This window comes from Anarhichas minor, unplaced genomic scaffold (assembly GCF_050575085.1).
Source record: "Anarhichas minor isolate MPS153535 unplaced genomic scaffold, ASM5057508v1 ptg000010l, whole genome shotgun sequence".
Lineage (NCBI taxonomy): Eukaryota > Metazoa > Chordata > Actinopteri > Perciformes > Anarhichadidae > Anarhichas > Anarhichas minor.
Genome location: NW_027466456.1, coordinates 18,191,949 through 18,212,930, shown reverse-complemented (window position 1 = coordinate 18,212,930; position 20,982 = coordinate 18,191,949). Strand labels below are relative to the sequence as shown.

The following is a 20,982-nucleotide window of genomic DNA, read 5'->3' as shown; positions in this document are numbered from 1 at the left end:
TTAAATGTTGCTCTATAATAATGTATCATAATTTCTTAGTTGCATTTTGTAGTGATAATCTGAATCAGCAAAGTAACTAATGTGGTCAAATAAATGTAGTGGTCAAAAAGTACAACACTAGAAGTTTAAAGCTACATCAAATCTTAAAAACTGAGAAAAATGTACATTAAAATTGTACTTAAGTACAGTACAGTGCTTTCAGCCCATCATTTGTTCTCTTGAAACAGAAAGTAGAGTGTGACTGTTCTCTATAGAATACTATAAAAGCCAGTGAAGTTATAGCAGATTCAGCAGCAGTTTTGGAGATTTCATTTAAGTCACGTGGTTTTCAGATTTCCATCTGCGGAAGTTCACGATGGGCGATAAACGCTACACAACTGCAACGGTCTTTGAGGTGAGATGCAGGGTTATTCTCATCATCAGGTAATATGCCAATCATTTTCTGGATAAATCGTTTTAATTGTTTGATCAGTTAAAGTTTCTTGAAGCCCAAAGTGAAATCATAGACTGTATATATAAGAGGGGGAAATTGCTTTTCTGCAACCAACAATGCCAAACCCCAAAATATCAAATTTATGATATAAAACTGAGAAAAGCAGAAAATCAAAACCATTGAGAAGCACGAGACCGCAAACTCGTGTTCTTTTTGCTTGAAAAATGACTTAATCCACCATCAAACGGGTTCCAGATACATTCATCACACACATCCACCGCTTTCTGATTGCAAGACCTCAACTTAACTCAGACTAAGGCACCACACGATGAGAGCTGATACACAGGACACTTTATGAAAACCCATTGAACATACTTGGAATCATGCATCATGACTATTTATCTCAACACTGTTATACACAAAGCCAGCAAGTAGATGTTAACTATGCCTGGGACAGCTGCACAACCAGTCAGTCTTCAATCACCCCAAATTTAGGTTTACTGCACGCTTCATTTGACAAACTATTTTTTTAATAGAACTAAATACATTCACACATATTACCATCATTCTGTACTCCACATCATCCAACCATGGCTAGTAAGGCATTACGAGAAAAGTTGCTTCTTGGACTGTGAACGCTAGAGAGTACAGTTTGATAAAGTTCACGAGACTCTCTACGACATCAGTGTTCAAACTCACAGGACAACATGGCCTTCAATAAATGTGGTACAGTTCATCTAATTGTGATTACCATATCATCCACAACAGAAATCTAATTCTGGTCCCACATTACTAGCATTAGATATTGGATTATTGATGTGCATGTGAAAGTAGCCAATTCTCTCAAAAGAAAACCACAAGGTCATGTTCAAATAATTTACTTGTCAGTGTCAAAGATTGAGCCAACATTTCCTTTTTGTTCACAACAAATCCCTCTCCTCAAAGACATGAAAGATGAAAAGACAGAGAATAAAGTGGAGAAAGTGAAATCCAAAAAAAAAAAAAAAAAAAAAAAAAGTGACCAGTCCTGCTTTGTCTCTGTGTTCCATGGGGACCTTGAACCTAAAAGTCAGCGTGTTGTAAGGCTTGAATTAAGTCCATTGAGTAGTTATGAAAAAGGCAAACAGCAGCTGTCATTTCCTGGATCCCGCTGCCGACTTTTGGCCGAGCTCCCTGGCTCTCTCGGTGGCAGATTCCACGGCGCTCATGGTGGCTGCTCTCACACCGCCCTGTTCCAGGGTGTGAAGCCCGTAGATGGTTGTTCCTCCCGGGGTGCAGACCTCAGCGCGGAGCTGCGCTGGATGCTTCCCGGACTCGCGCAACAATCTCCCAGCACCCTGCGGACAGATGGAACAGAGACTAGATTTAATCCTGGTGTATTCAAAATACTGTGCTGGCACACATGAAACATAGTATTCTTAAAAAAAAAAATATTAAAGTTGCTAGAGTGAAACAAAAGCACGGTAAAACTGACCAGAACAGTTTGGGATGCGATGCTGTGTGCCAGAGCACTTGGCATTCCCATTTTAACAGCTCCTTCTGCCAGCGCTTCAGCAAACAGATACACCTGCAGAGAGGGATCACACGCATCACAATCAAATAAAACACACACGCAAGTGTTGATGACGTGCATTACTGCAGAGTAAACTATTTACTCAATATCATATAAGCTTATTTCTGGCACTGTACAGCGTGTTTAAGCCGTTTCCACCTGGACAACAATACAGCTTTACATAAGCGTAATTCCCTGGTGGAAGAGAGCAGCTCAAGACCCGACAGGGTTTGAGATGTGCTCGCCGCACATCACAGCGTGCAGCATCCAATGTAGCAAAAAGCTGTGGCGGCGCGGCACAAGTGATTGGAAGTAATGGGTCTCAGAGTACAGTGGTTGCATTGTGTCGGAAACGGACCTTTGATGTACATTGACAATAAAAGCAGACCTGAGATTGATTGTGATTATGTATTATCTACAAGTTGACTTTCATGTTGTAGTGAAATGAGTTCAAAACAGTTTGAACAATGAAGGTAGGAAAACAGAAATCTAAAACAGTACCTTTCTCTGTTTTAATAAAAGGTTAGAAGAATTACAGGTTTCACTGTTTTCTTTCATTTTAACTTAATTAAATTACAGGCTTGAATCTAATCATCAATCAACATTAACTTCTTTGCTATGAGGTAGTCTTATTAAAAAAAAGTCATCAAGCAATTACACAATCCTTCCTTCTAAACAAACCATACAATCCTGGGACACTCACAAAAGCGACTCCGCTCCCGCTGAGTCCGGTGTGGATGTCGATCCAGGCCTCGGGTCCCTCCTCCACCAAACCACAGCGGTGCAACAAAGAGTGAAGCAGCGCTCCGTCCTCCGGCCTTGCATGGGATCCCCGAGAAAACAGGAGAGCCCCTTCCTGAACCAAACACGGGAGATTCGGCATAAGCCTGATGACAACTGAATTCTCTGGCAGGAGCTTGGAATTGAAAGAGAGAAAAGAAATATATATATTACTCATCTCGAGACCACCACGAAAACCCCCATTTTTGTTTGAAAAACCATTACACGCCGGCTCTCACCTCCTCCAACGTTGTCAGCGTTACTCCTGCCGCTACAGACACAATAATGTGTCGGTGAGTGACGTGGAGGGAAATCTCATTGAGAACTGGTGGAACCAGGTGAGGTTTGACTGCTACAAAAACCACATCTGACCCGCAGACCACCTCTATGTTGGAGTGAGTGACGGCAATCCCGAGCTCCTGAAAGCCAATGGAAGGGATGTTACTGACCCACATGTCCACCAGCATGTAGACACACGTACACAAAGTCAATCCATGTCCACGGGTCAGGAAGAATAAACAGTTCACCTTGTTGTATATGCCACAGGTTGGATCATTTGTGCATCACAGTCTCAATTTGACACTAATTCATGTCAAATACAGTTATGCTTGTTTCAGCGATACTGGTCAGCTATGACTGGAGCGTGGCAGCTATCAGGTGCACACATGCCGCTATGTGATGCAGCGCAAAACACTAAAGTTAGCTTATCCAAATAGCATGTGTGTGAGAGCTGAAATGTTTAGTTAAATAAATGTTAAGTTGACTGAAAATCAATTGGAAGCTATTTTGATAACAGTTTCATTTTACAAGCAAAAACATCATCTGGTTCTCGCTTCGCCACAGTTAAGACTTGCTGCTTCGCTCTGTTTTTAATTATAAATCTTATATATTTTGATTATGGACAAGCTAACGTAAAATGTCACCTTGTTACACTTTTGTTTTGCCACCTAAGCTTAATGTTGCTTAAACCCTGTAAATGTAAATCTATTTGATGACAGAATATTACGTTCTTTTAACTTGTGCACACAAGTTTCTAATTTGAGAACATGAATTGCTAATTCCTGCACAGGAGGTATTCATTTGTACCCTGGAATTACTGTATTATATGCACATATAAAAAAAATAAAAAAATAAAAACTTGACACCCGCAGGACTGAGCATCAGAACAGAAGATCAGCATAAAATGGATTGGTTTGCAGGTCGAACATCCATTAACGAGTAACCTGATCTTACAAACAGTAACTATGATCCCAACTACGACTGCTCACCGTCCTGCAAACCACCCCATCCTACCGACACTGACAGAGAAGTAAAGCAGGGAAAAAGTACCTGAAAGCGGCCCAGGTTCCTGGAGGATGGTGCGCTCACTTTGAGGTTTACAGGAGGAACATCTCCTATAATGGGAACACACAAGAGACCGTTAACCGCTTTATTTAGAACCTCTCTGCTCCGTTTCAACGACTTCCCCTCTCTCTCTCTCTCGACTCACCAGACAAGATGCCCTTTGCGATGCCGAAGGCCATGTTCCCTGCACCAATGAAACCAATATTCGGCTGCGAGTCCACCTCAGGGTCCATTTTGATCTGAAGAAAAGGAGAGAACAGATTTGAGTGGAAACATTAACAACAGGCGACATCATTATTACCAAAAAACTATGGGTATGTAAAGCACAGGATGACCTAGAACACAATGCTATCATGACACAGTGAGAATGGTATCTCACACACACACACACACACACACACACACACACACACACACACACACACACACACACACACACACACACACACACACACACACACACACACACACACACACACACACACACACACACACACACACACACACACACACACACACACACACACACACACACACACACACACACACACACACACACACACACACACACACACACACACACACACACACACACACACACACACACACACACACACACACACACACACACACACACACACACACACACACACACACAATAAGAAAATTAAATCTGCAAATATTAGTCAATTAATCGACGGACATCTTTGGGTTTTGGACTGTTTGTCAAATCAAACAAGCATTTTGAATACATCACCAAAATGTGCAGCGATAAAGTAAATCCATCATATATGATAAAAATCTTATTAACTAAAAGCAATGCCTTAAACGGGTATATTTTCTTTAAAATCAGTTATATGTTTATTAAATGTACCGACATGTTTAAGGGAGAATTTGACAGACCACTGAGACAAACTGTCAACAGTGTGCACAGTCTAGCTTGTTAACAGTAACAGTGTGCCGTATAACCTTTTGTGACTCTTGTGTCCCATCAGAAGGCCAGAGGAGAAATCAGGTAACATAAAATCCTGGTGGACATTTGGTCAGTAATTAGATTTCCCCCCCGAACCCCCCATAACATGTCCTGGGTCTTTTTGTCATGCAACTGCATCTTTAATCCAGATCAGATTTTACAGGGACGAGAAAGCCGGTTACTGCAGCAGAGAAGGCGGCAAGTTTGCTTGTAAATCTGATTTGTCTCCTGATTTTGTAACCCGATGATTTCAGAAAGCATGTTGCTGCTAAAAGCCGGAAGTACTCACATTATTTCAAACGCATCTACAGTATGCAGAGAACGGATCATGTTAACAGAAAATATGTATCAAGAACTACTTTGATAGCCGATCATTTGTTACGGTGATATCCCAAGCATGTGTGCTCACTCGTCAAATGTGAAGAGTTGCTATTTTTCTCAGCATCTCTCACCATTTTCCACTTCTAAGAAAACCATCAAGCAGCAAAATGACAGCGGAGGAAATTCCACACACACACCTAAAGAGATTCTTCAAGAGAATGTCCGTCCACGTACGGTGCCAGAAACATACGTCCCAGAGTAGTCTGCCTATATGTTGCTGAGGCAGTTATTTTTCACATTCCTTTTTGAGACCGACTACGCAAAGTTGTCCGTGTATTCGGTCCAAGATAAAACTAATGCAGTTAAATACAATAGACATGCATGTATAATGTTCAGTTTTTGTTAACATGGTTGTTAAATTTATAGTCATTTTGGAGGTTGTAGGAATTTAATTCCATCTTCTCTAATCTATTCAAGCATTTTGAGTGGCACCTGTGAATGTTTACGTTAATATAGAACCAATGTAAATTATATATCTAAACTATGTGAAATTATATGCATTCGTTTTCATTAGATCACCTGTTTAAATAATGAATTAAACACTCTTTTCGCATCATACTGTGTTATAGAACATTTATTCTACTCTTATTGACATAAATAGAGTGGACAGGCTATTAGTAACATCTCTCACTATAGCAAAATATAATCAACATCCCCTCACAGACACATAATGACCATAAAGTTGAATCCACACCTGTCTAACACTATAACCATGTAGGATTGCATGCAGGACTCTTCTATTTGACTGCGTTAGTATTAAATAGGCGTACAGAGTACATGCCTGTGTATCAGAACAACCCAGAGACATGTTCACGGTTGGGTAATGAATGCATGCATCTCTAGACAACACATGGAAGAAATGAAATCACGGTTATGATCTAATGACAAGACGACGTCGCATCCACGGCATCACCCCTACAATTAAACCCAGGCTCTGGGTGGAATTGTCCGGGCAGGGCTGCGGCCAGTGCAGCATCGACGCGTCTCCGTCCGAGTCCTCCGTCACTTCATCGTTCCTGTCAGAGTTAACTCCGGCTCCGACCAAGGGGTGTCTGGACTCCATGATGGCTGTCATCGTCTTTTCATAACGCCACCAGCCCTGTATTTTGGTCGGTGCCGGAGAGTCGGGCTCTCTTTTACACTTGTAATACGCACTTTTGAGAAGTTTCCAGCGAAACTTCAATTGGTCCACGGATCTGTGGTAACCGGCCGCTGTCATTCTCCGGTGTGCCACCTTGAACAGCTTGTTATTCCTCACTTTCCTTCCATCCAAGCATTTCTTCATGTCCAGCTCCTTGAGGATCTCCAGGAATAACTCCGTCTCCTTCACGTCCCAGTTCTGCTTCTTGATGCCAGAGTCGTCCATTGTTGTGGCAATGTAGCCCCGGCTAGCTCGACGGCTAGCAAACGTTAGCCCAACGGTAGTGAAATATCCACACAGCGGGGATGCTAATGAGGTGCTAGCATGTCTTGATGAGACAGGGGCAGAGCGGTGCTGCTGCTAGCATAAATGTTAGCAGTATTTAGCGTAAAAAGCGAGTCGATAAAATGTTAAAATCCTGTGTTTAAAAAAACCACGATAGCAGAAAACCAGCCCTGATGCTGCATCTTGCTAGCAACACAATAATCCAGCACAGATTAGATCAGCAATACAATGCACGTGTTACTTGTTGACTGGACAACCATAAAATATCACGGAGTGACATACACACGATGTCAGGCGATGTTGTGAATAACACCGGCTAACATTGTCGGTAGGGTATTTATTCACCTGAGGTGTTTTCAGAATGGCTGACGTCCAACGTTTAGCAAAAATCAAATTGTAGTTTAATTTGACTGTCTCACCGGCCGGAGCATCCAGCGAACCAACCAGTTGTATAAAGTGAACTATCGGTGGGGTCCTTTTATGCGCCTGTGCTGCTGCACCAGGTGGGCGGTGCTTTAGACGTTTTCAACCTAACAACACACACACATGATTCCGCACACGAACACTCCGTTTCAGCCGTGGTATAAATCTAACACACCCCATGTCCGCCCACCCCAAAACAATGCGACTAATCCCATTGGCTGTGTCCTTATACATCCGTGGGGCGGTGAAGTGTTGGACCACAAAACAATCAGATGTAATTTTGAACAGCTGTGAGAGGGAGCCAGCAGCCACAAGGACCTGCACAATTTAAGAACAGGTACATGATTTAGCAATGTTTAAAATGTGCATTTAATCCAGCGTGCATAGAAAAGCAAGGTAGTTAATTTATAATTATTTTACTCGCATATAGTGTATCATAGTTTTTAGCTACCTTAATCAGAAGAAGGCATCGTGATGGGCTCCCGGTGCTTAAAACAGACGGGAATGTTGATTTAAAATTTCGTTTCCCCCTAATCGTGGCGTCTATTCATCTTTAGTAATGTAACTTTGTATTTTCTTCATGCGTAAATGATGTTGTAGTGGTCCACACAGCAGGTGGTATTGGAGCGCCAGTGCAGCAGAGCAGACATGCCCGGGCAAAGCCTCGGTGTGGTCTTCATTCAGACGTATGAATGAAAGTCTTCATTATTGGCAGCATGCATGCAGTTATGCTCACTGTGCATGGGCTCAAAATACCCCGTGCATCCATTTAACGTATATAATAGCAATGCTGCATATACATTGTCAAACATATTGTCCCTGTTGTTGTCGCGATCTTCTTAAAATATGGACATTTTAAAGACATTACAACCTCTCCCGGAAGTTAAGTCTGAATTTAATAAAGTTATCTTAATTAGATGTCAGATAGTGATAAAAGTAAATCAGGCACTTGCACGATGTAAGGCAAGTTTATTTGTATAGCACATTTCAACAACAAGGTAATTCAAAGTGCTTCACATAAAACCATTAAAAGCATCAAAACATAAGGCAAAAGGAGATTTAAGAACATTCATTGAAACATTAAAAAACAGTGTAAGAAATAAAATACAGTAGTGAAATGCAGGAAATTGATTAATATATTAATTGAATCTGGTTCAATTAAAGGCAGCAGCAAACAAAAGTCTTCAATCTTGATTTAAAGGAGCTGAGGGTCTCAGCAGACCTGCAGCTTTCTGGGACTTTGTTCCAGATATGTGGAGCAGAAAAACTGAACGCTGCTTCTCCATGTTTAGTTCTGACTCTGGGAACAGAAAGTAGACCGGTCCCAGACGACCTAAGGGGTCGGGATGGTTCATAAGGTAGCAGCACATCAGAGATGTATTTTGGCCGTAAACCAGTCAGTGCTTTGTAAACCAACAGCAGGATTTTAAAGTCAATTCTTTGTTTGACAGGAAGCCAGTGCAAAGACCTCAGAACTGGAGTGATGTGATCCACCCTCCTGGTCTTAGTGAGGACTCGAGCTGCAGCTTTCTGACTGACTTTTTACAGAGACCTGTAAACACACCGTTACAGTAGTCCAGTCTGCTGAAGATGAATGCATGGACAAGTTTTTCCAAATCCTGTTGAGACATAAGTCCTCTAATCCTTGATATATTCTTCAGGTGATAGTAGGCTGAGTTTGTAATTGTCTTGATTTGGCTGTTCAGGTTGAGGTCTGAATCCATAACTACACCTAGATTTCTGGCTTGGTTTGTGGGTTTTAACATCAGTGATTGAAGCCGAGCGGTGATTTTCAATCGTTCGTCCTTGGTACCAAAAACAATTACTTCTGTTTTATCTTTGTTTAATTGAAGAAAATTCTGGCACATCCAGTTGTTGATTTGTTCAATGCAGTTACCCAGCCCTTGTATGGGATTATAGTCCCCTGGTGACATAGTTATGTAGATGTGTGTGTCGTCTGCATAATTATGATAACACACTTTGTTGTTTTCCATAATCTGAGCTAGTGGAAGCATGTAGATGTTGAACAGAAGAGGCCCCAGTATTGGGAACATCACATGTCATTTTAGTCAGCTGTGATGTGTAATTAGCTACAGACACAAAGTATTCTCTGTCCTTCAAGTAGGATTCAAACCAGTTAAGTGCTGTGCCAGAAAGTCCCACCCAGATTTTTAGTCTTTCTAGGAGTATGTCATGGTCGACCGTGTCGAATGCAGCACTGAGATCTAGTAATACTAAGACTGAAATTCTGCAGGTGGATTGGAGCTCAGCAGCTACCGACACTGGAGGGTTTGTTAGCCTGTCGACGGTAGCAAATAAGGCGCGTGTATTGTTATTGTTTTTGGTTGTGATGTCAGAGAAGGACTGCCTTGAGTGCAAGGAGATTGCACTCTCAAAGAAAACACAGAAATGATCAGAGAGTGCAACATCAGTCACAGCGACCTTGGAAATGTTTACACCTTTGGTGATGATTAGGTCCAGAGTGTGCCCCCTGTTGTGTGTGGATCCTGTCACATGCTGAGTCAGACCATAGTTATCAAGGACACCACATAGTTCTATAGACCCTCTGTCCTGGGGATTATCAACATGGATATTAAAATCGCCAACAATAACAACACAGTCAAAATCAATACAGATTATAGACAGCAGTTCAGTAAACTCATCAAAGAAGGTTGCACAGTATTTAGGCGGTCTGTAAATGTTTAGGAATAAAGCTTGAGTGGAATTCAGAGCCACATATTCAAAATGACCAAAGGACATCTGCTTGCATTGAATAGAATCATTAAATAAAATAGCAACTCCACCTCCTTTCTTACGCGCTCTTGTTTCACTCATGAAACTGAAGTTGTGAGGTGTTGATTCAATAAGAACAGCTGCACTGTTATCTTGATTTAACCATGTTTCAGTTAAAAACAAAATGTCCAGTTTGTGCCGAACAATAAAATCATTGATTAAAAATGTTTTTCCTGACAGAGACCTGATATTTAATAAAGCTAAGTTTAATGTGGTTAAAGCTGTCTTTGCCCAATTCATTTGGACAGGCTGACCAGGAATGTATGTTAAGTTTGGAGGTTTACTATTGTTTCTTCGCAGCCTCACCTTTCTTTTTCTTTTTCTATAAACTATCAGGACAGGAATTGAGAAGGCTAGCTGCATACAGGGCCCCGTCTTTTCCTGGAGAGAGTCATTGGTGTCATTAGCCTTGTAGCCTGGACCCAGAAGATATCAATTATAGCCTCCAAGATAGTGGATCACATCACTCCAGCTCCGAGTCCTCTGCACCGCCCTGCCTTTATCAGTAGGAAACTTGTTGTAGAGACTTTTCTGAAAAGTTAGTAAATAACCTTATTGAGAAATCCATCGTACATAGCCTAAAGAGATAACAAGAACAAATTCAAGAACAAAATTCAACAAATGCTAAAAAGTTCCGCTGAGTTGTTTGGCAGGCACTTAATCTCTAATTTCTCTCAAGAGAGAGTGTAATAAGAAGCATGCAATATTTTGTTAACTTAATATTAATAGTGAAAAAGCTAATATGAGGAATTAGGTGAAATGGCTCCCGTAGCCCATGAACAGATGCACTACTTATTGAATACATTTCCGTAATCAAAAAACTGACGGATATCTTGAAGTAGCTCACCTTTAAGAAAATGGGGGGAAATTGGACTTTATAAAAGACATCTGAACCGAGCTTGAAATGAATCCAGGACTATACGTGAATGATTTTTCTTTTGTGCTGTTTTAATGTTGTAAATCTCTTGCCATTAAAATATTTAAGGGATGAATTGATGATGGGTTCTTATTGTGTTATGCTCCAGACATGGGCCATCTCCTGATCCACCGCCTGTACTTCCTGCTGATCTGCACGCTGGCCTGTCCTGCAGTCAACGGGTTGTTTGAGTGGCTGAGAGGAAAGGAGGCCCCTCCACCAGCAGCACCGCCTCCTACACCAGCAGCAGAAGTCCCAACACTTCTTGCAAAGGATGCCCGGTTTGAGATGACCACTGCAGATGAGAGGTTTTTGGCTGAGTCAAAGCTGATGGAGCTCAGCCCATTAGACAGCTGTCATTACAGGGTAAACGAGGAATTTAGGGTCTTTGGCTGAGAATCCACTTAGTCACTTATGCAAATAACCTGTTCTCTTTTTTTTATTCAGTGGTGAATCTAACAATGAATTCCTTGATTAAAAAAGTCCAAAAATAGTGGAAAATTCTCATCACAATTTCCTAAAGCCTGAGATGATGTCTTCAAATTGCTCGTTTTGACCGACAAACGGTCCAAAACACCCAAAGATCCAGCTAATGTTTTGAAGTCTATCACAATTTTAGCTAAAAACTCCCAATCACATGACAACCTGAGAGCTCTCACAAGATGTTTTGTGATGGAAAATTAAATTGCAGTCCAGAAAATTTGAGAAACACTGCTGTAAAGGCGTTTGGACGTCTTCATCCAATGATGACAGTGCTCACAGCTCTGTCACTTTAGTACACCTCCACTGTTTTTTTTACCTTGACATTGTAATAAAGCGCTGCGCTCCGTTGTAGGTGGTTGCCCAGCTGAAGGCGAGCTGTGAAAGCCTCCCGGAGGAGCAGCTGGCGAAGCTTGGGGTCGTACTGTTTAACTGCCAGGCCGAGACTGAGGGGCGCCGGACCTACCCATGTACGGAGCAAATGGTAAGAAATAAAGTTATCCTTATATTTTAAAATCAAAACAATGTGCTGTGGGTCTTTCTGGCGCTATCTCATTGTGATGTTTCAGACCATAAGAGAGTGTACAGCAGACATGGACTCGGACACATGGAATGCTTACCACATAGTGAGCAACAGGGCGCGCTCCGTTTGTTACGCCACGCGGCAGCAGCTCTTCCGGCGCAGAGCGGAGCAAACTGTGAACGCTCTCATCTCCACGGCCACTAGCCAACTAGATGCAATGACGGAACTGAAGGTAGATTTCCATTTATCATTTTTTGCTTTGTCATCTTTATGTGCATAGGATGCCAGTTTGATTATGCTTTTTAAAAAAAATCCTGTTTTCTAACAGGAGGGCCAGCTGGAGCTGAAGGAACTGACTGCCGCCTCCTTGGACAAGCTGTTGGACGGCCACAGTGCTCTGCAGGCCCAACAGGGGAAACTGTTCGAGGGCCAGGGGCAAATGGAGAGTTCACTGAGGGACAACCTGGAGCGCCTGGGCCAGGAAAAAGCCCTAATCGCCTCTGGACAGGAATTGGTGGCCCAGCTCATTCAGGGCATCACAAAGAGAGTGGGTGAGCGCTCGCATGTATTTCACACTGAGAAATATTTAGCATTAGGTATATTCAGCACAGAGTTACTTTTGACAAGCACAGTTCTGACTGTATGAAGTGTCGACATACCAAAATGTGCACCTGCATACGTGCTTTACATTGCTGAGGTTGCACTCTTAGTATTTGAGAGCACATGCTTTACTTTATTAGATAATACAACTTTTTTTAAATTATTATTATTGATTTGATGGATACAAATGTAATTATTTTCTAAACGTAATGAATGATTGACCTGCTCGTACAATAACATTAATAGAGAACTGGAGCTGTCGTTGTTAGCCGTCATTCATTATTGTGTCTCCCACGCCAGGAAGAAACTAAGTATTACCAGTTAAAGAGCAACATTAGGTCCCTACAGTACAACTTGGTAATCTACTAAACATATAGAGCCCACAGGTGTCTAAGTAAAACCAATGAAATGCATCAATTACCAGTTATTTCGCACTCCATACAATGTTGTATTAGCATCACATTAGCCTCGAACAGCTAATGTGTCTAAGAAAATGTCTACGTGGTCACTAAATACTTAGTCCTCTTGTTTACATGTTCTACAGTCAGAAATAAGAGATTGATTTGATGTCTCAAGCTGCTAAACATCCTCATTTATTTACAAGGAGACTTTATGACAGTTTCGTGTTCAGAATGGGTTTTTGAAAGGTTTACTCTGCCCCTTCAAACCGAATATCTTCTAATGTCACATCCTGTAGTATTAAATGGATATTTATTCCCTTCTGCCTGCCTCGCTGTCCGCTTTTAGAGAATGTGAGTGAGCATCTGCAGATCCAAGGCTCGGAGGTGCAGGACAGCCACAAGGCCATTGTTAAAGACCTCGCAGATGTCAGACACCAAGCTCAGGACATCCACCAAAAAATTGGTAATCAAATCTAAATTCGTCACACAATTAGAACTTTCTGTTGAAATAAGTGTCGTCTTGAATATGCATTTCTTTCCCCTGTGCCTGTGGCTGATCAGACCACAGTATGTCTGAGCTTCTGCAGTACCAGGACCAGACCTCTCAGTACTACACTGACCTGATGAACAAACTGGAGCGCATGAACAGCACCCTTGGAGCCACGCTGCTCTTCCTGGATAACATGCAGAGCCGCATTGAGGAGAGGCTCCACATGATCCAGGGCTACCTTGGCTGGGCAGGTGAGACGTCACACCCACAGTGCAGTGACCACGTTTGTTTGAGATGTCCTAAAACTATTTAAATTTGGTTAAGATTTTATTTCTTATTAAATGTCCCTTGTGCTTGTTGTGATTTCAGGTTTGAGCCTGACAGCCATGTGGACGTGTGTCTCACACACAGGCTACTTTGTCCTGTGTGCAGTCCTGCTGACGTTCCTGCGTTGTCCAGGTTTCTCTCGAGCCGTGCTGCTGCTCGCCGTGCCTCTCAATGCAGTGGCCGAGGTCAACCAGCAGCCGGCGCTGGATCTTACCGGCCTCAGCCTGCTGCTGCTCATTCTCTCTCTGGGTACAAACTTAAAGATGCTTACAAGGCAAATGCAAAGTCTTCAACTTCGTTAGGTATCTGTCCCAATGTTGTTTTGTTTTTTCCATATGTGCAGGTCACTGGTTTGTGAGTCAGTTGTGGGCATGCCTCCAGATCAGAGGAAAGCCCGCCTCCCCGCTGCCACTGGCCCCGTGTGACATTGTTAAGCCCATGAAGCAGCCGGTCTCATATCCACTGTCCTCTACACCGCAGAAGTGAGTCTGCAGAGTTCATTATAAACTGTCTATGCTGCAAAAGGCTAATGAATTAAACCTAGCAATTTTCTTGATTCATTATTTTGTTAAATGCTTTGTTTGGTTTCCAGAACCCACGGTGACTTCTTCAAAATGTCTTGTTTTGTCAGCCGAATGGTCCAAAAGATATTTAATTTACACTGATGTAAAGAGAAAAGCAGAAAATACTTTTTTATGGCATTTTTGCTTTAAAAAACATTCATTATCAAAGCAGTTGCTGATTTCCTTATCAACTAATTGTGTAATCATTTCAGCTCCGACACCTCGCCATTGTTTTATTCTTACTATTTTCAAATGAACTATTGTACAAAGGAAATGTGTTCGTTTTAATAAGTGCTGTCGTGCTATTTGTCTTTTGTACTTGGTTTTATTTGATGTATTCTCTTTTTTTCAGAGGTAAAAATGATTGCTTCATGGAGCAAGATGACCTTTTGAATCAAGACAGCTTCATATCAGGTTTGACATGTGTACTGTACCTAAAAGTGAAATATTTTACAAATAATGTAATGCGAGAAAGTTTTCCTCACAAAATTCAAGGTAACACGGGGTGAGTAACTGATATGCAAATGTTCATTTTGGGGGTAAAGTATTCTGTGAAAAGTGACACCCCAGTTGATTCAGGCACTCATGTCTTTGTGAACAGGTAACTTTGGCATAGCTGCAGTGAGTCCTCACAGGAAGCCAATGCCAGAGTCCAGGTTTATGCCGTTTATTGGCACACCCAACCACTCCACTCCCAGGCTTGTACCACTGCAGTTTCTTTCAGCAGTAAGCAATTGTCACACTAAAGATCTATTTACAGTACCTCATGAATTATTTGAGCCCTCACACTGTTTTTATTTTATAGGCCCTGGTTGCTGATACTCCCCCAAGAAACCTTGGAGGTATTTTTGATGCAGTGAACAGCTCGCGTGAATTCACAAACTCACGAAGTGCGAGTCCGACCCCGTCACTAGTCAGCAACAGGTCAGGATTGTTACTTTCTGATCACACCTAAAAACTCAAAGCATGTATTTGTTGCTTGTTATTAATTAAGTGATCACGACGTTCCCTTCTCTCCTATTTTCACTGCGGCAGCTCTCTATCAGGCCGTCAGCTGTGCAATGGGGTCACAAAAACAGGGAAGGCCTGTAAGAAGAGAGCCGTGCTGGGACAGGAGTACTGCAGAGTCCACGAAGGAGTCCACATCTCCTATGTTGTCAAATGAGCACGACACTTTTTAAGACTACAGAAGTTTTAAATATATTTTTATTGCCATGTTTTTTTAACTGTCTCTACGTGTATGTTGCTAGAGGGTCTTCTCTGCAAAAACTATAATCAACTGTTATTGTGATGTCATTGTAAGTTGTGCCTGCTGTTCATTTTTAAGTTAATAAATTATTTCTTTGCTTATGAATCCATCTGTACGTCTATTCAAACAGCAATAGTCTCAACAGCTGAATTCACCGTTTTATCTTCCTGTAAAATATGAAAACCTAAAAAATGATATCACAGCCCTCAAAGATTCAGGCAAGACGCTGAAGACATATTGGTATGAAACATTTATTTTGATCAGTGCCAATATAGAGTAAAAATACATACCAAACTCTTTCTATTCATTAAATAGTAAATCAAAGCTGGATCATGTAAACTCCCAAACATTAACAAATTAAAGTAGTTCAGTGATTGAATTGCTGAAAAGGATTTATAATAAACAATTGCTGCAAATATTGAACTTTGCCAGCACCTAGATTACAAAATTAAAGTAGTCTAACAATTCAAATTAACACAATATTTAAAGACATATACAGTGCTTCATAATACCCTAAAGAGAAACAAGTCAAGATGGTGTTGCAGACTTGAAGTGACACAAACTGACTTAATTCAGTAACTATCTATCTTTGCAGATGAACCACCTTGGTTTCTTCCACCGCTTCTATTCCAGCAGAGCGGGCCATGGGTCCACAGACTTCATACCAACTTGTTTGCAATAGCTTTCACTTCCGGGCTGATTCATAGTTGGTAACAAACCAATCGCAGGTTTCCTTTAAAGCTGTAAAGACAGAGCCAGAAGAGTCGGTGAAGACAGATGCAATCAAAACATACTTCCTGTAATGTCCAAGTACTTTACAGTCAGTCCCACCTTGTTTGAAGGGTGTGAAGGTGAAGTCCGGCTGGTAGCGGCGCAACTTTGCATTGCTGGCTGTCTTTTTGAACTGGCCGTCTGCTTTACTGGTATCAAACTAGAGGTCAAAGGTTAAGTACATGGAACTGATGATATAGAAATGTTTCAAACAGCCGCTTTGATTATAAAGGACTATAGTAACAATTGTACACAAGTCTGTTAACTACAAAATGCATGATATTTTAACGCTGCAAAAAGAAAAATAGCAAGTCTTTGCAATTTGTACTCGATGTGCAACAACAATCAAAAACCACCAGCACATTCTTTCACACCGGGGATCATCACAACCAAAACATGGAACCTTTTCTGTTTGCCAGGAGTCTGATCCAAGAGGGTTGTTTCCTAAGTTATCCAGATAACCTTGCTGAATAAAACTTGGAACCACCTCAAGTCTGGAACGTGGACTATATATAGTAAACCACCTGGTCCAAGTTAAACGCCTCTAAAAATCAGTTAGCATGATCAAAAGGATACCACCACTCCTCCTTTAAAGTCCAGTGCTTGCACAACTGCTTCTGCTGCTTCCTTTATGGACACTTCATCCTCCTCTCCAACTGGAACCAGTAGACACGACACGGACATCAGCACTATGAACTTAATTCAGCTTTCACTGTGGACATGCCGTGTATGAGGACTCACCAGAGAGAATGATTGGATCGACCTCTGGATACTCTCTCAAGACCCAGAGGAAGAGACGAGCCAGGTCCAAAGAGTAGATGAACTGTCTTCTGGGAGTGCCGGAGCCCCAGACCACCAGGGGCTTCCCCTCCTCTAATCATGCACAAAAACAAGTGCACCATTTATATGGACCCTGCTCGTCCAATGTGCAGGATTGGCATCGGTGCCGTTACTAATCTTATATTAAATATTGATTTTCAACTAACTGGTAACAACACAACTTAATAAGCTTTCTAAAACTAAATAATTCAGTGTATGAAAGTATACACTTAGATAGGTAATGCATTTTTAAAACATTTGTTTGATTGAAATTCTTTTTACATTCAGACAGCAATCAACAAATCAAATGCTCTGAATAAAACAGAAAAATTGGATACATGTGGCTGTTGCAAGACAATAGTAAACCTGTCCAATCATTTTATTTTTCCCTGATTAAAATGATGGGATGGGCTACCTGCCTGTCTACCTGATGGCACCGTGCCCGTGTACTCATTGCGCATCATAGGAGTCTTCCACAAGCTACTAGCTGAACAGCTGTGAGGACTAACAACAGCCACGTTGCTTGTAAACGTTATTTATGATCATTTTGAGGGAGTGGCTGTCAGTGTTGCAGACTTAGCAACTTTCTCACTACATTTAGAGACTTTTGCTGCTAGCTACTTTCATTGGAAAAGCAACACTGGGCTGGGTTTTTCGGTTGGATAATTTCTTAAATTAAACTTCTAATCATTCATACACCGTCGGGAGAAATTTGGGGTTAAGTGTCTTGCCCAAGGACACATCGACATGGACTAAAGGGAGCCTGAGATTGGACTGCCGATCCTCTGAATGAAGGAAGGCCCTGCTCTACCACTGAGCCACAGTTGCCCCTACCAAGGTATTTGGTATTGGGGTTATTTTCAGGTGTTTTAATCCATAGGGAAATATTAGATTATATAAGAGAATGTGACTTACTTTGAGCGATGTACACTTTGTGGATGAGGCCTGGCAGCACATGGCCGTCTTCAATGCTGAAGTTGTCATGAGGACCAAAGACATTAGTGGGAATCACAGCTGTATAGCAACGCCCATCCTGCTGGAAATACGCCCTGTGAAACACACACACACACACACACAGAGTTTTACAGACAAGTCTTATTCATGCAGCATTTACTAAACACGTTACAGCACAAACCCATCAGTTCCCACCTGTTATGAACATCAATCATTCTCTTTGCATAGGCATAGCCAAAGTTCGACTCATGAGGTGGACCGTTGTGGATCTTGTGCAAAGAAAACAAAGTAAAGTTAGTTTCCATTTACAAATTTACTGACGCCAGCAAAGAGAACACCTACTGGGTCTTTTACCATGGTCTCATCAATAGGGTAGGTGGTCTTATCGGGGAAGATGCAGGTGGACAGACAGGAAACAACCTTGACCGTGCCAACTTCATGTGCGGCCTGCAGCACGTTATCGTTGATGTAGATATTGTTTCTCTGGAGGGGACAAAACACATCAGTTTTAACAAAAAACAACATCTGAAATCAAGTACATGAATAGCAGTTTATAACACGACAAATTCCACTTTCAACCCACGTCGAACAACCTTTCCAAACACCTGTGCTGGCTTATCAGCAGTGATAACAGAAGCGCGACTTCCTCATACCCAAAAGTCCAGGTTGTATTTCATGTTCTTGAAAAGCCCCCCAACCATAGCAGCCAGGTGAATGACGTGGGTTGGCCGATGTTTCTCAAACGCAGCCCTCGTCTCCTCCATGTTCCTGGACAGAGGCCACAATTAGCACCAAAACGTGTGCGTTTGCATAATGGTAGTAGCTAGAGGAAGTGTTCTCTCACATGAGGTTGGCATCTTTGGAGGAGAGGAATATCCATTCTTCCCCCTCCTTGGCGCCCCCCTCCTCTTTGACCACATGCTGTATGGCTCTGCCCACCAAGCCGGATCCTCCTGTCACCAGCACCCTCAATGGAGCGGAGTGATCACCCTGACAGTTCATCTAGAGAAAGCAATGCACACAAAAAAATACTTAACAGAGCGAAAGCACAATACAAAACACAATATGAGCGTTTGCATGCGATAGTCAGGTTATGTAAATATTACACAAAGGAGTAATGATAAGTTAATGTGGCACTGAAAACTCCCTGACAGCGTCTACAGGTTGGTGTGTTGCAGCTCGACTCAGCTGCTAAATAGCAGGTCAATGCCACGTCATTGGTCAGTGCGGTCAAGACAGGCTCAAATAACAAACAGTCGCTAACTTACTACAGCTAACTTAATCTTACCTCACTTTTCGGGTATCCAAAGGCCAACTTGTTTGCTGCTTCACCCTTCAGTCTATGGTTGCTTCCTCCTGCTTCTCATTGGAGGCGAGCAGTATTTACAGCACTGTGTTGTTGATCTAAGCAAATCCAGAAAAGCTAACGTTATCAACCAAAGTTGATGTTAGCTATGCTAGCAGGTACCCGCTGTATTCATTCCTTTCAGCTAACGGAGTTACGCTAACTGTTAGTTCAATTCAACCTGAGCGTGGCAACTAACGCTGCATCGCAAGTAACAGTTTTTACTCTTCTTCCGCCTAGCGCAGTAAAGTACCGTTAACTCGGAGCCAAACACATGTATAAAGTAGGTGTTTCTCACCCGTTAACCACACAGACAGAAGGAGGCGGTTTAAAGCTAGAGAGCCAGGTTGAATGTAGTCTCGCATATCCTCTCCATGCCTGACCAGACAGAGCTGCATGTGCCGGAGAGAGAGCTTCCGGTCATAACCTTCAAAATAAAGTTGTATTTACGAACAGCTGGGTTGGTGTTCATGCCCCAAATCGACACGCTGAAGCGTTCCAATTATTCTCAAACTGGAAATACATTAAGCATGCATCAAATATAAAGTTTCACTGAATACACATTTCTCACACGTCATAATGATACAATTTGAAACATTTATGTGTACGGGTCAATGACATGACATTCATATTTTGAGTCCATTATTTCCTTTTAAAATATTTTGTTTCAATTCAAGACATGTATCATTTCATTCAATAAAAGCTATTGAGTTTGAATATATTTTCAATACATTCAAATAATATTTATTATTTTATGTTTTAGCATCTCAAACCCTGAAAACTAAGACTAAGAACACTATCAAATTTTTTATTTGAATGATAATGAATGCAAAAGTAATACAATGGCATGATTTTATCGTTGAAATCTTTCAAATAAACCACATTTTACAAATACCTATAGTTTAAAGCAATTGAGATCATTTTAAATCTTCTGTCCAGCAATTTGAATGTTCTCAAATGTCAGGGTGGCAGAAGATGGGACTTTTATTTTAAAATTGAAGTGCAGAACAGTTAACAGGATATTGAATCAAGTGGTATAACAATATTACTGAGGATCTTATCAGTTAGTGAGTTGTAATGCAAGAAATTATCTTCTGTGAGCTTTGACCCATCTACATTAAAACTTTGTTCATGGTTATCATAACTGGTCAACTCAGCTAGACTCCCAACATTTAATATCATAGAGACATGTGATCTGTTGTAGCCAGCTCATACAAGATTGCAACATCCTCGAGACAATCATGAGCATCAGCTGTACATATACAGTGATCCAGCCAAGATGTTGTATGCCATGCTTCACTAGTATATGTGTAGCTATCCACTGGCAACAGCACTTTGCTGGAAAGAACCAAGGACGACGATGATGAGGCTGAAGGGACAGATTATAGTGATGACTGGAGTGGCCATGAGACTTCTGACTGGACCAACAGAGAGGATTC

General features: G+C 41.6%; 3 protein-coding genes across 16 annotated transcripts; 1 reads left to right on the top strand and 2 right to left on the bottom strand.

Moving 5' to 3' along the window:
* Positions 1-767: 767 nt before the first annotated feature.
* On the bottom strand, positions 768-7,398 carry pycr3 (pyrroline-5-carboxylate reductase 3). Of its 4 annotated transcripts, none has more exons than XM_076088475.1 (7): positions 7,235-7,398; positions 4,255-4,348; positions 4,095-4,159; positions 3,005-3,184; positions 2,689-2,901; positions 1,908-2,000; positions 768-1,770 (listed from the first exon to the last, which is right to left on the bottom strand). In XM_076088475.1, exons 2-7 carry the CDS (start codon positions 4,340-4,342, stop codon positions 1,567-1,569), a joined length of 843 nt encoding a protein of 280 aa, XP_075944590.1. In that variant the 5' UTR covers positions 4,343-4,348; positions 7,235-7,398; the 3' UTR covers positions 768-1,566. The 4 variants fall into 4 exon arrangements, with proteins under 4 accessions (XP_075944590.1, XP_075944587.1, XP_075944589.1 ...); XM_076088472.1 differs by having other exon boundaries at positions 6,383-7,351; XM_076088474.1 differs by lacking the exon at positions 7,235-7,398 and adding an exon at positions 6,619-6,756.
* Positions 7,399-7,492: 94 nt separating this feature from the next.
* Positions 7,493-15,759, top strand: bmb (brambleberry). 8 transcript variants are annotated; one of them, XM_076088464.1, is made up of 15 exons: positions 7,539-7,649; positions 8,764-8,973; positions 10,442-10,610; positions 11,131-11,387; positions 11,857-11,985; positions 12,071-12,256; positions 12,353-12,575; positions 13,372-13,488; positions 13,587-13,766; positions 13,885-14,091; positions 14,186-14,324; positions 14,758-14,819; positions 15,007-15,131; positions 15,211-15,329; positions 15,441-15,759. In XM_076088464.1, the coding sequence occupies exons 4-15, from the start codon at positions 11,133-11,135 to the stop codon at positions 15,568-15,570; spliced, it is 1,872 nt and encodes a 623-aa protein (XP_075944579.1). In that variant the 5' UTR covers positions 7,539-7,649; positions 8,764-8,973; positions 10,442-10,610; positions 11,131-11,132; the 3' UTR covers positions 15,571-15,759. The 8 variants fall into 8 exon arrangements, with proteins under 8 accessions (XP_075944582.1, XP_075944585.1, XP_075944579.1 ...); XM_076088463.1 differs by having other exon boundaries at positions 10,442-10,643; XM_076088469.1 differs by having other exon boundaries at positions 7,563-7,649; positions 8,764-8,819; positions 10,442-10,643.
* Positions 15,760-15,886: 127 nt separating this feature from the next.
* On the bottom strand, positions 15,887-19,978 carry LOC142946866 (GDP-L-fucose synthase-like). 4 transcript variants are annotated; one of them, XM_076088482.1, is made up of 11 exons: positions 19,842-19,978; positions 19,487-19,602; positions 19,043-19,229; positions 18,852-18,966; positions 18,553-18,681; positions 18,394-18,467; positions 18,160-18,293; positions 17,167-17,298; positions 17,002-17,081; positions 16,486-16,585; positions 15,887-16,395 (listed from the first exon to the last, which is right to left on the bottom strand). In XM_076088482.1, exons 3-11 carry the CDS (start codon positions 19,198-19,200, stop codon positions 16,340-16,342), a joined length of 978 nt encoding a protein of 325 aa, XP_075944597.1. In that variant the 5' UTR covers positions 19,201-19,229; positions 19,487-19,602; positions 19,842-19,978; the 3' UTR covers positions 15,887-16,339. The 4 variants fall into 4 exon arrangements, with proteins under 4 accessions (XP_075944597.1, XP_075944595.1, XP_075944596.1 ...); XM_076088480.1 differs by having other exon boundaries at positions 19,043-19,200; XM_076088481.1 differs by having other exon boundaries at positions 19,043-19,200; positions 19,492-19,602.
* Between the last annotated feature and the right edge of the window lie 1,004 nt (positions 19,979-20,982).